Source organism: Lactuca saligna, chromosome 7, assembly GCF_052625555.1.
Source record: "Lactuca saligna cultivar CGN05327 chromosome 7, ASM5262555v1, whole genome shotgun sequence".
In the NCBI taxonomy this organism is placed as follows: Eukaryota; Viridiplantae; Streptophyta; class Magnoliopsida; order Asterales; family Asteraceae; genus Lactuca; species Lactuca saligna.
Window position 1 is genome coordinate 123553564 of NC_136423.1, and position 13903 is coordinate 123567466.

At 33.6% G+C, this 13903-nt stretch overlaps 1 protein-coding gene across 1 annotated transcript; it reads left to right on the forward strand.

The window, feature by feature from the left end:
• Positions 1 to 2149: 2149 nt before the first annotated feature.
• Positions 2150 to 5648, forward strand: LOC145005431 (MACPF domain-containing protein At4g24290-like). The gene is made up of 7 exons (XM_078964514.1): positions 2150 to 2857; positions 3225 to 3463; positions 3546 to 3747; positions 3841 to 3909; positions 4005 to 4191; positions 4280 to 4446; positions 4808 to 5648. The coding sequence occupies exons 1-7, from the start codon at positions 2573 to 2575 to the stop codon at positions 5495 to 5497; spliced, it is 1839 nt and encodes a 612-aa protein (XP_078820640.1). The 5' UTR covers positions 2150 to 2572; the 3' UTR covers positions 5498 to 5648.
• The last annotated feature ends 8255 nt before the right edge of the window (positions 5649 to 13903 follow it).

Sequence of the window (13903 nt, forward strand, 5' to 3'; positions counted from 1 at the left end):
AACCAAACAAAGGATAGTTCGAATTAATTTTTTAATATAAGGACTAAACATGCCTTTTAACACTTGCACGATGAGCGATTTATGTAATTTATTCTAAATTTAATTCGGATGAGAAGATATTGAATATCTTCGTGATGGAAATTTGAAACCATGCTTTTTAACTTTTATTTCTTTGAAACCAATCAAATCTAAATAAAATTTATTTAATTCATATCAAATATATATCCAGTGGTGGAAATTTGAAACCATGCTTTTTAACTTTTATTTTTTTGAAACTGATCCAATCTACATAAAATTTATTTAATTCATATCAAATATATATCCAATTCAGAGAATTTTGATATATGTTTTGAAAATTTGAAAAATATTAGATTAATTTGATTAAATCGGATCGGAACTATCAAAACAAAATCCCATATGAGAAATAACAATATTTTTTCGCTAGCTAACATCACATGCACAAAAACATTGTCATGATCATGAAATCTAAAGTTTTACGATTTTTTTTTAACGATTTCACAAGCTCTTTTCCCGAACATTAAGTTCATTAGGTGGATGAATAACCTCAAGAACCAAATCAATAATAGTCTCCCCCATTTTTTTCAATCATATCGAGACATCATGAGCATGGTAATTCTTCATATCATTCACAACACAAAGCAAAATGTGTGAAACTTTCAAATGAATTTGATGTTTACCAAAATTCGCTTCCACTTCCTTCTTTATCTTTACTAGCATAGAGCTTATGTAGAACTTTTTTTGAATCAAACAAGTTAAATAACACAAAACAGATGCGAGAGGGAGTTACCAAAATCAAATAAGCTAAATGGCATAAATTGAAAATGTGTATGTTTATGTACCTCAACCACATTAATTCCAGTAAAATAAGATATTTGTTGCCACACGTACTCCACTAGCCCCACCTCCAACACCAATGACCAAAGGTTGAAGTCAATGAAAGTTAACATCGAATGGTTAAAGCCGATCAAAGAGATAATCAATATACTTTGAAGTAATCCTAAAAATCGCAAATTAATTAGGAAACATACCTACCAACTTGCATTGTATGGATGCTAAAGGATGAAACTGCACATATTCAAGAAGCCTATCACTTTTTCCCATGGTAGTACTCAAACCATAATGATCTAAATTGATTCACCAACATGAAGTTGACCATTCGAGCATGAAGTTTGGTTCAAATGAGAAGGGGAAACAGATGGAGAATTGAGGCAAGAAGTGTTTGGAAGATGAGTCAGCGAAGCCGGTGCCAATGATTCAGACATCGAATGGGTTTTGGGATACTTGTTTTGAGGTGGGAATGGGAGTGTGTTTGGGGGTGCCAATGATTCAGACATTGAATGGGGTTTGGGATAGTTGTTTTGAGGTGGGAATGAGAGTGTGTTTGAGATTGCTTTTAAAATTATTTTTTGATTTTTAGTTTTTTTAAAAAGTTAAAAAATTCAAAACATGTTTGGAAATTAGAAAATAACTTTTCAAAATAAATTTTTGCCAAAAAAAAAAGGTTTTTCAAGAGTCATGAAATTGTATCTTTTTATAACTTTTAGCCTTTTAAAAAATAAAAAACATTAAAAAAAAATCAAAAAATATTATCCAAACATTTTTTTAAAAACAATTTTTAAAAACATTAAAAAAACTTTTGAATTTAAAAAGTAATCCCAAACACCGGTGAGAAAGAAGAACACACTCACCCTTTCTTCTACTTAGATTTTAGGTGGTTGGTTTAATTTTTCACAGTCAAAAGTTTTTTTTGGAAAAGAAAATAAAGCAAAAAACATTTGGTAAACTAGTTTTAAAGAGCTAATTTTGGAGTTTTTATATGAGGAAAATCAACTTTTTAAAAAAGTTAAGAAATTATGACTTTTTGTAACTTTTTCAAAAAATAACTTTTGACCTAAGCTTAGTTATTTTGCATTGTTACTAAATATGTTTAACAGAGGGTAACAGAACCACAGACGAAGGGTGTTACCAAACAATGAAGTACAGAAGTAGGGACCATTCATGACTAAATCAAAGTATTAGGACCAAAAGTGTTGCTTTGTGAAAACCGTAAGGATTAAAACTGCATTTTACTCTAACTCTTATAAAATGACTTTTATGAAGAAAAAAAAAAGTTTATGCAGTATCCCAGACCTAAAATCTTGCGGGGACTTGAAAATTCAAATTTTATTCATGAATCACCAATCACTCCTGTCGATTCCACCTTTGAAGTTCGTTAATGGCAACACACTTGATCACAACCTTCCTCGTCAACCCAATTCACTGCTTCTCATGGCGCAAAATACGCCCCTTTTCTCCCGCCTCTGCTTCTTTCCAAAATACATCTCACTCATGCCGATTACTCTCCAATCAAGGAGGAAAACTAGTGGTGATTTGACTGATTTCTGCTTCATTTCACCCAATTATTCCACCATTCACACACCAACTGTTTATCGCATGTACTTTCATTTCCATGAAGTTTTCTGCCTTTCTGGAGCTGGCTAGGGGTTAAACAATGTGTGCGAGCTCGATTGTCCATCGGTTTAGACATTGATTCTGGGGTTAAAAACTTAAAATGGCGCTTAACCTTCCAGCTGCTGAAGCTGCAAATGTTGCGATTCAGTCGATTGGATGCGGTTATGATATCTCGTTAGATCTGAGGCTTACGTATTGTAAACGCGGTTCATCTTCAGATGTTGGGGGTAATCATAATCAAAACCGTTTGATTGAAGTTGATGAAGCTGAAGGTAGAGACATTGTCCTTCCTTGTGGACTCTTAATTCCTGATGTTGCCAGATCAATTAGATGTGATAAAGGAGAGCGGACTCGATTTCGTTCAGATGTTCTCTCGTTTCAACAGGTATACAAAATATTACTCCCCCCCTTTCATAAACACCTGCTCCTTAATCTAAACCCAATTTTGCTGTAGCTACCAAATTTACATGATATTCATGAACTAATATGAGAATATATACCTTTTCTCGTACTTATCCTTGAGTAATCAACAATCATCAATATGTATCCGATCAAATCGAGGTATCTGCAAACCTTAGTCTATATTCCCCCTAATTACTCCAATCCATTGCATCCAATACATGTCCCCATAGTTATTTATCTGTGAATCTATGCTTGTTTATTTGTTTCTCACTTCTCAGGGCATGTTATATGGTCTAACAAGCATATTATCATTCAATCTATTGACTTCTTGATACCTTTTTGGTGTACAGATGTCAGAGCATTTCAACCAGGAGCTATCATTGACTGGAAAAGTTCCTTCAGGCCTTTTCAATGCCATGTTTGAGTTTTCTGGAAGCTGGCAAAAAGATGCTTCTAGTACCAAAACTCTATCTTTTGAAGGCATGTTCATTTCATTATACACAGTTGCACTAGAAAAATCTCACATACTACTCTCTGATCATGTAAAGAAAGCTGTTCCATCTTCGTGGGATCCTCCTTTGTTAGCAAGGTCAGATTCATAATTTCATATAATTGATATGGCTTTCCACTTTTATAGAAGAAAATTCAATATTTTTGTGTTATCCTTGCAGTTTTATTGAAAGATTTGGGACTCATATAGTTGTGGGTGTGAATATGGGTGGAAAAGATGTAATCTATATGAAACAACAACACACATCTTCCCTTCAACCTGCTGAAGTACAAAAAAGATTAGAAACCATAGCAGACAAGAGATTCCTTGATCTTGATGAACACTATGGAGTTCAATCTGGACATATTTCTCAAAATGACATGGTATATAACTATTTATTATTTAACCAATTTATTAAATGTTTTGAATTTTGATCATGTAACACTTACAAGACTTTAAAATCTTGATTTTTTCAGTATGACATGAAGGGGCCTAGACTAAGGTTTGCAGATACTAGTCCATCAAATTCTTATTCTTACAAGGAGGTATAGTCATATACTTATATAGCAAACTTTTTATTGTTTTATAATTATCAATTTGAGACACTCAAGGGTAAATTCGTCATTTCACATGTTTACAGAATGTTGTTACCATTTGTAAAAGAAGAGGAGGGACGGATAATAGAAATTTAAACCATAATGATTGGTTGCATAGTGTGCAATTAGAACCCGATGTAATTGCAATGTCTTTCATTCCAATAACTTCGTTGCTTAATGGCGTATCGGGAAGTGGATACTTGAGTCATGCCATGAATCTGTATCTACGTTGTGAGCAAACAAACACCGTTCCTTTTTCTGGACTGAATGAACTGTCTGTCTGAATCAGAGTAAAATAATGACAGTTGTTTTTTTATAGATAAACCACCGATCGAAGAGCTTCATCAATTCTTGGAGTTCCAATTGCCAAGACAGTGGGCCCCGGAGTTTAGTGATCTTCCACTCGGACCACATCCGAAGCAACGACGAACACCGTCTTTACAGTTTAGCTTTTGTGGGCCCAGACTATTTGTGAACATCAATCCAGTAAAAATTATAACTTTTTTTAACTTACAACTTTAAAAAACTACAAGTGTCTTTTTTCAAAGAGTCTAAACAAATAAAAACTATAACTAAGAGCTTTCACCTAACAAACATAATCATCCAAGTTTTGCCAAACATATTCAAAGTTTGCTTACTAGAATATTAAATTTCACTTGTAATTTATAATTGCAAGTTATATAAAACCTTAATAATATTTTGTTAAAACATAAGGTAAAATTATATTCTACAAAAATGGTCAAAATTTGAAATTTTTTTGACCAAAAGATCCGACATGTAAAAAAACCCGAACAAAAGGAATGTAAATTTATAGTATTTGGTAACGTGTTGACTTTGGTCTTGTTAGGTTGACGTGAGTAAGACGCCGGTGACTGGTCTCCGATTATATCTAGAAGGCAAACGGAGCAACTATTTAGCGATCCACCTGCAACATCTCTCTTCTCTCCCCAAACTCTTCCACCTCGATTCCGATCAAAATCGAAACTTTTCCGACGAATCTTACGACCACCGGTACTACGAAAAAGTCCAATGGAAGCATTTCTCCCACGTCTGCACAGCTCCGGTGGAATCAGAAAACGATCTCTCAATCGTAACCGCCGCCTGCTTCCAAGTCGCCGATCACGGATTCAAAAAAGTCCTCTTTTTACGGCTAGGGTTTTCAACTGTACTCGGTGCAGTTGCGATTAAAACCCCTGAATGGGATGGATCGTGTGGGTTGACTCGTAAATCAGGACTGATATCGAGTCTTATAAGTCATCATTTGACGGGGGTGTTGAAAACGCCACCGCAAGCGGTGGAAGTGAACATAAATTCGGCGGTGTACCCTGGAGGACCACCGGCTCCGATTCAGGCGCCGAAGCTGTTGAGGTTTGTGGATACGACGGAGATGACGAGGGGGCCGCAGGAGTCTCCGGGGTATTGGGTTGTTTCTGGGGCTAGACTTTTTGTGGATAAGGGGAAGATATCGCTTCGTGTGAAGTATTCTTTGTTGACGGTGGTGTTGCCGGAGGAAGCGGCGGAGGATGGCGGATGTTGAAGGTTGCGGTGATAGTTTTAGAATGAGTTGAGACTTGACTCTTGAGAGTGACTGCATTTGCTAAATTATATGTTATGTTCGTTTTTAATTCATGTATGCTATGTAAATAACATTCGAACATTCAATCTTTGATGCATTTTTGGTGATCGGATATTCATCTACTTAGGATAAGGATTAGCATTGGTCGGTTTGGGTTGGTTTTTTGGTTAAAACCAAACCAAACCAAACCGTAGAAAATCGGTTTTTTCGGTTTTTAAATCCATATAGTTTCGCTTTTTGCATGGGTTGTTTTTTTTGGTTTTCTAGGTTGCGTTTATGGGTTTTTGGTTTTAAAGTGTGGGTTTATGAGCTCTTATTTTTTTCTAGATTTTGGGTTCAAACCGAGTGAAAATATGTTGCGATAAATAGTACTGTATCTATTTTAAATATATTAAAATAAAGAGTACGAATTTTAGTATTATAAAAGCATAAAAGTGTTCAAAAGATCAAAGTTTAACACTATTAACATTTTGTTGAAAATAAACATAAAGTATTAAAGAGATAAAATCTAAAATCTAAAACTAAAAGTTTAAATCATAATATAAATAATATATATATGTGGGTCGGTTCGGTTTTTATGGGTGGTTTTATACGTCAAAACCGAACTAAATTGTTACTTTTCGGTTTTTGTAAAATTCAAACATAAACCGTCGGTTATTGCTTTGGTTTCGGTTTTTGATCATCCCTAGATCTTCTTATTCATGTTCGGGAAAAGGTCTTTCATGAAAATGTAATATCCGTTTTTTTTTTTTTTTAGTTAACAATTCGTTACTAATATTATTATTTTTTGCATAATCTTAGTGGCTTCATCTTGAACAAAAAACGAACAAACTTAAACTAGTGTTATATCCATTCGTAGGTCGGGTAAAAGGATTTTAGAAAAATAGATCGATTTTCTTTTTTTACCAATTGAATGTAGTTTCTAACATATTTACTAAAAATATTTAGATAAGTAACCAAAGTAGGGATGAGCAACGGGCCAAACCCGAACCACACCAGCCCGAAGACCGAAAACCCGAATACCGAAAATCGTGAATTTTTTTACCCGAAAACCGGACCGTTTTTGAATGTATCGGGTTTGGGTTCGGGTTCGGTTCGGTCCGGTCTCCGGTAGTAAACCAAGTTTCGGGTTTTGGACCGAACTAGGCTTTGAAATTGGTACAATGCGGGACTTTACTTAGATCACGTGCAAATGAGGTGTCTACAAAAAAAATACTAACCTTATTAACATTTGGAACAAATAAAAATTACACTATTTAGCACAAAAACTACACTTTTTATAAAAAAAAATGCATGTTTTAACAAAAAAGAAACAACATTGTTAATAAAAAACTGCATTTTAACAGCTTTTTTGTGTAAAAAACAACAAAAAACAGCATTATTTATAAAAAAACGTGCATGTTTTTATAAAAAAAATTGCATGTTTTTATAAAAAATTTTTGCATGTTTTTATAAAAAAAATTTGCATGTTTGAACAAAAAATAGCATGCTAAATACATTTTTTCTTGTAAAGTGATAGGAACAAACGTTGATCAAGATTTATAAATAATGTTACAATAAAAACATCAAGTTTTATACGTAATGTTATATATTTTAAGGAGAATTTTTTTTTCAATCCAGTCCGGGTTAAATCCCGTATTCCGGGTACGGTCCGGTCCAAACCTGAAACCCGATTAGTGGTAAAAACAAAACCCGAAAACCGGCCCATTAATATGTATACTCGGTTCGGTCCGGTCCGGTCTAACGGGCATATGCTCATTCCTAAACAAAAGGTTGTCCTTACTCAAAAATAAATACATTATCCTTCAATATCATCAAATGGTTTTTCCTTGCAGATTCAAGTAAAGAAATAAAACTCATTATAAACAAATCATTATCAAACTTGTGTAGAACTTCATATGGCTGCACATTACCCTTCATTGTCACATGTATAAGGAACTAACATAGGGAAAACTGGAAAAATAAGAAATAAAGAGGACAAAGTGAAGGATGAGTGATTCATAGACAAACATAAGAAAGATCATAGTATAATTATGAAATCCTTACTATTGCTGAAGACATGGACTATACATACGGAAACACTGTCACATGCAGCCATAGATAGAAACATACATATACAATTACACACACAACCATCCATAACCCTTGGCTTCATGTACCCTTTAAAATTGTCAAGCAGGAAAAAAAAAAGATCAAAGTGATATTTTTTAACTGTCCAAAAATGATTATATTTATGTCAAGAAACGATTAAAAATGCTGGAAAAAAAGATTAAAAAGTAGAAAGTTATAACTTGTGTTCATCTTTTTGTTCATCTGAATTTAGTTTAAAGAATTTGTCTTTTTTTAACTATCAAGAATAGCAACTTAGCAGTTAGCAACTTACTTTCCTTTATTGTTTGTTACAACTTACTTGATGTTTAAAGTAAGATGCTATAATGGACAAAAAACGATTTATGGTATTCTGAATGTATATTTCTATAACAAATAAACATATAAAATGTTAATAGGTAACTGACACTTATAAAAATTAGAGCAATTCACAACTTTGGTGTATGTGTATCCAAAACCAATATTTTGGAAGTACACTGCTATAACAAATGAACTTATAGAAGGTTAACAGTTAATCAACGATTCAAAAAATAATAGTCATTTACAATTTCGGTTCCTAAGTAGTAACTATCCAAAAATTTAAGGTTGACGACATTTTCAAAGTTAATTAACACTTATAAAAATTAAAGTAATTAACAATGTTGGCCCATGGGTTTCTAATAACTAAAGGTTTGATGGTATTTTATAAGTACATTGTTATTACAAAGAAACTTATAAAATTGTACTTTTGATGTACAATACTATAATAAGAAAACTTATAAAAGGTAACAGTTAAATGAAACTTTTATAAAAAAATAGAGCAAATACCAGTTTGGCCCCTTGAGATCCAAAAATTAAAGGTTAATGATATTTAGAAGTACATTGCTATAAAAAAGATTATAAAAGGTTAACGAATATGATGCTTTTCTACAATTTTGGTCCCTTATTATCGAAAAGTTCTAAGTTAATGGTATTTTTAAAGGACATTTCTATAACAAACAAACCTCTTGGTCTGGATTGCTTTTGGCTTCTTCAAACCGAGCATCATCTTCAATTATTTAACGACATGAAAAGAATTTAAAACAAATATATATTAAGATAAATGAACCAAAAGTCACTTCCAATTTCCATTACCTTTTTTCTTAAATTGGCTATCGGCTTTGTTTGAAGCCTAAGAAATGTTTGAATTTACTTTCACTACAAAATAAGTAACATTTTCAAAGTATCCGTGCAAAATAACCACCAAAAACATGATTGCATACACATATAGATGATATCTTTAAATTCAGGATTTTTTTTTTCAAAATTCAGTAAGTTGTTTCAAATCAGTGCGAACATATGATGAAAGCACCATAGAAAAGTGATGAACGCAAAAAAAAAAACAAAAAAACAAAAAAAAAAAAACAAAAACAAAAAAAAAACAAAAACAAAACAAAACAAAAACAAAAACAAAACAGATATATGAGAATATGGAGTAGCGAGCACAGAATGAATAATGAAAGATGTTTCTTCAAAGATACCGTGTAATTATTGAGTAATTTGTGTCTGAATTAATTAGATAATAATAAAAATCAAATTTATTTTAGCAAAATGCAAAAAACAATCTGATTAATTATTACTCCTAGTATATTTTTATGACAATAATATCCTACAAACACATCTCATACAAATATAACATAAGTAACACGTGATTTTAAAGTACCTCTACGACTTCAATGCCACTATCATTGACTTGTCTTTGCATAGCTTATTACAAATTCATGGTTTTTTGAATAAGTTTTTACAAGTTTATCAACGTTTCCATCTAATATACAAATCTTTTCATGTCCAACTGGTTTATGTTGGATGTTCTTTGGATTTTGTAAGTTGTAACAGACTCTCATTTAACCTCTCCCTCAACTGGAACAACAATGTATGCATTAAAAAGTTGAGCATGCAATCGGATTCATTCATATTCAGGCTCTGCAATAGTGAAGTCTTCATTTATGGTACTTCCATCTTCAGGACTTCTTTGCACATTTGACCATATTTTTTGAATTGACTAAAAACAATAAGTCATAACCTCTTATGGACCATACAATACCTTGTTCGTCACATTTCAAACCATCTAAACAATTGGGAAGTATCAGGATGAACATGTATGGATTGAAACAATTAAATCAGTAAAAAGTACCCAAAATGTTGAAAAGGCAAAATTCAAGATCAAATATCATGAAAGAAAAAAAAAATTAAAACTTGTAGGTATACCTCACGAGAATTCCTAATACCAATGTTCCCAAGGAAATGATTAAGATAATTCTAAAACCATTGACCTCCCAATTGATAGTATTAAAGTTGACAGAGCAACCCTTTTTGGGATAGATCTGCATTACATCACTTATTTTTCCTTCTTCCCACTCATCTTCAATGTCTCTAGTAGCAAACAACCATTGTTCTTGATTAAATCTTGAGTTGCTATTTTGGAAATGATCGACAGAAACAAATACAGATCTTTAGGAATCACTCTTTGATGTAGACTCTAAAACATAAAGCAAATTGTCATATTTTTGCAAGATGGTTAATTGGAACTCCCCGAAGAATCAAGATTTTCACCCTTCATGGGCTGGTGAAATCCAACTTCTTTTCTCATCATCAAGATGATGATGATCACCCCTACTCAAAAACAATGTAACTTCGACCATTTTCTCCAAAGGATTACAGCTTGAAGTATTCTACATCTATCTACAATGGATTTGATAAAACATACATTTATAGATGGAAATAATAAAAACATAAATATTAGGAGAACATAAAAGTGTTTGCAATTCAAAGATGGTAGCGTTACAAAATCGCATGACTTGGACTCAGGCTCTAATTCTACACATTTGAATTGGTCCTCTCAAAAGAAAAATCAGAGACTCTTACACAATAAGAAATAAAATACCTCCTAAATCGCTATGTATGGGAATTTTATTGAATTCATATGCCAGGAAATGGCATCATCATTCATCAAAGTCGAAGGTGACATCACGCCAGAAAGTATTATACTTTCATTTAGTAAAGGAAACTAACTTTCACCGAAAATTTCACAACATAAACATCAGGGAAAGAGATTTGAAGTAATTAATCAATAAACCTACATAAACTGCACTAAGGTTCAAGACTCATGTCGCTTAAATGATGAGATGAGAAGGTGGGTTTTTGGAGAGATCGAAATTTCATTAGCTGTCAGACTTATATAGGTTGGAATTGAAGATCGTGTGTGAATGAAGCCGGAGAACACGTACCTCATTGCAGAAACTGCTGGAGATGGTGGGTGGTTCGTTTGAAGAAGAAGTAGGGGAAGTTACGGAAATTGGGAAAAAGATGAAGCTACCTCCTTATTGTGGTTGGTTGAAGGAGAACTACCATGGAAGGAACCTGAAAATCGATTGAACGGGTGTGGAAGATACAACCGACTGTGAACGTTGCGGAGTAGAAGAAGGAAGCATCCGGATTGTGACAACCCGAAATTTCCATTCTGTACAAACTGTATCACTTCAATAGAAGTTATAGCAGTCACAGTTAATTTTCAAACTTTTTCGTGTAAGTTTGAGTAATTCAGGGTTTACACTTCAGAAAATATCAGGAGAGTGGGTGCACTAGGGTTTTGTGCAACACTGTTATTCCAACACTCTATTATATTAGAGATCATTTCAAAGAATAACAATATTTTTTGCCAAAAATATCTCAGGACTATAAATAGAATTCTGAACCAAATTCATTCATTATTCGCATTTTCGACTAGAGAAAAGCCATTTTCTCTCTCACGGATCTTCGTGTTTTTATACCAAAACGTGAGTAACTCTTTCTAGTAATGTTAGAAAGCTTTATATGTGCTCATAACATGATTTAGAAGGCTAAATCACTAGATTTAGGAGTTTACTCCCCAAGGTGTTCTTGGGCGGTAAACTCCCGAAACAAAGCCTAGACTGTCCCCCGTGATATACTACTGCCTTGGACTTATATAGGAGTGTATTAAGGACATAAAATCAAGCAAGGATCACCCAAGTTTGGGAGTTCACGGCCAAGAGTATCTTAGGCCGTAAACTCCAAAGTTCATGCCCAAAATGGTGCTTTTAAGACACCTAAGGCCTTAGACTTTTACCTAGGCTTGTTCCCATTAAATCAAGGGCCTTAAACACAACAAAATCACCTTACAAAGTGAGTTTACGGCCATGACATGGTTCATGGGCCGTAAACTCATTAAAAGGGAACCAAAGTGTGTCAAGGGTCTTCATATGCTTGGAATAAAAGCCTAGAACCTATACCACTTGTACATGAGACTTGAAATCATCCAAAACACCCATCCTTGAGAGTTTACGCCCATAAACTCTAAAGGAAATGGCCTTAGGTCCGTAAACTCCTCAAAGGAGTGTTTCTAGGTCTTAAACCCTTCCAAGAATTTAACCACCAAGTTGGAATAATTCTAGGAATCATTTGGAACTTCAAAACACACAATACCCCCATGGTTGGGAGTTTACGGCCGTAAACTCAAGAGTTTACAACCGTAAACTCCATGTGTGTTGGTATTTGAAGAGTAAACACATATATGGGGTCCCTTAGAACCCTAAACACAAGTGCCTTGTCCCACAATGGCTTAGATGCAATCCTTAGGGCTTAAAACACTTATATAAAGTGTTTATTATGTTCTAGGATGTCTTAACATTATCAATTAGTAATTTAAGACTAACGGAGTGCATATATGTGTGATTATATGTTCATTAGGATCGTAGTGTGTGTACAAGTCCTCGCTTGACACCTAACAATCCTACACCGTCCAGTTCATCTAAACTACCATCTACAGGTGAGTTCATACCCCTAATAAATGTTTTAAATGATTTTAAATGCTTTAATGGGGGGGGGATACAAGTAGAAAACAACATGTTATTAAATCATCTATATGTATTTTATAACTGTGTTTTCATTCAACAGATTTCACATACTACAAAATGTGATGCATGAAATGGTTTTCTATCTTTAAAATACTTTGTTATCAAATGAATTACTTTTGAAATTTTTATCAAGATGACATCAAGTCACTTTATTGTTTGTTCAAAAACCCTTGGATGTCTTACAAAACCATTTTACATTCTTGAACTAAACTATGCATGTACACTTATATTGTATATATGTACTGATGTTATAGTTTACATCTTTCATTTAGATGAGTAGTAAGAGTGTATAAATCTACTTGATCAACCAATTACATTTCAGTAACTTATCATAGGGATAATTTGAGGTTATCAAACATTATTCCTATTACAAGGAATCACATAAGAGTCAGTTCATTCATGAGTCTATACCAGTACATTACCTGATACATGAGTACATATACATATGCTTACCTGATACATGAACATGTTTACATATACTTACCTGATACATGAACACACATACAGGAATACCATACATGAATGCTATTACATATATGCATTATCCTATATTCACTTACCTGGATACTTGTACTTAGAACTACGAGGATGATTTATTAGTACTTTCTGTGTAAATTATCTTTCCTATCCCGGTTCAATGGGATATCTCGACTGGACTTACCATTCCGAATCCCACTGGTTAGCACCAGTGGTCGATGACCATCTACGAAGATCTAAGGTTACTATTTATATTAGGAAGATCGATAACCGGGGCTAACCCCTCCACCCACCTGCTGCTGCTACAGAGGACAAGTGGACAATCTTCGATTGTTCATAAGGTTATACTTTTCGCTTATTGCAATGTTGTGTTACTCCTAGTACCCAGCGATGACACTTACATTATTACTTTCTGTACAATCTTCGGATGTTCATTAGGTTGCATTTTTCGCTTAACGCGATGTTGTGTTAGTCCTAGTACCCAGTGATAACACTTACAGTAGTACATTTTCCTGTTTACTTTATTTTGTGATACTTTCACATAAACGATGAGTTAGACTAAGTACTTTAGTACTAGTCAATAGAAGGAAAAACTATCATTTTACTTACAAAATGTTCGGGTCTTGGTAGAAGACTACATTTTCATAACAAAACATTCGGGTCTTGGTAGAAGACTACATCTCACACTGGTAGAAAATAAGGGATTTTCTAGGGCTTTTCATACTTACATCAACATTTTCATTTAAAGATTTACATGACTTTTAAAACAGCTTTTCAAAGCAATTCAATGACACTTAAATACTTATGAATTCACCAGCTTTAAGCTGATACTCTCTTTTAAAATAACTTGTATTCTCAGGTCATCAGTAGACAGGTACGGTGGCCAGGT

What these genes read in the sequence shown, in the direction of transcription:
- LOC145005431 (XM_078964514.1), top strand. Translation starts at nt 2,573, where the DNA reads ATGGCGCTTAACCTTCCAGCTGCTGAAGCTGCAAATGTTGCGATTCAG. An exon ending in ATGTTCTCTCGTTTCAACAG is followed by an intron (nt 2,858 to 3,224) that starts GTATACAAAATA and finishes TTTGGTGTACAG; the next exon opens with ATGTCAGAGCATTTCAACCA. An exon ending in ATATTTCTCAAAATGACATG is followed by an intron (nt 3,748 to 3,840) that starts GTATATAACTAT and finishes TGATTTTTTCAG; the next exon opens with TATGACATGAAGGGGCCTAG.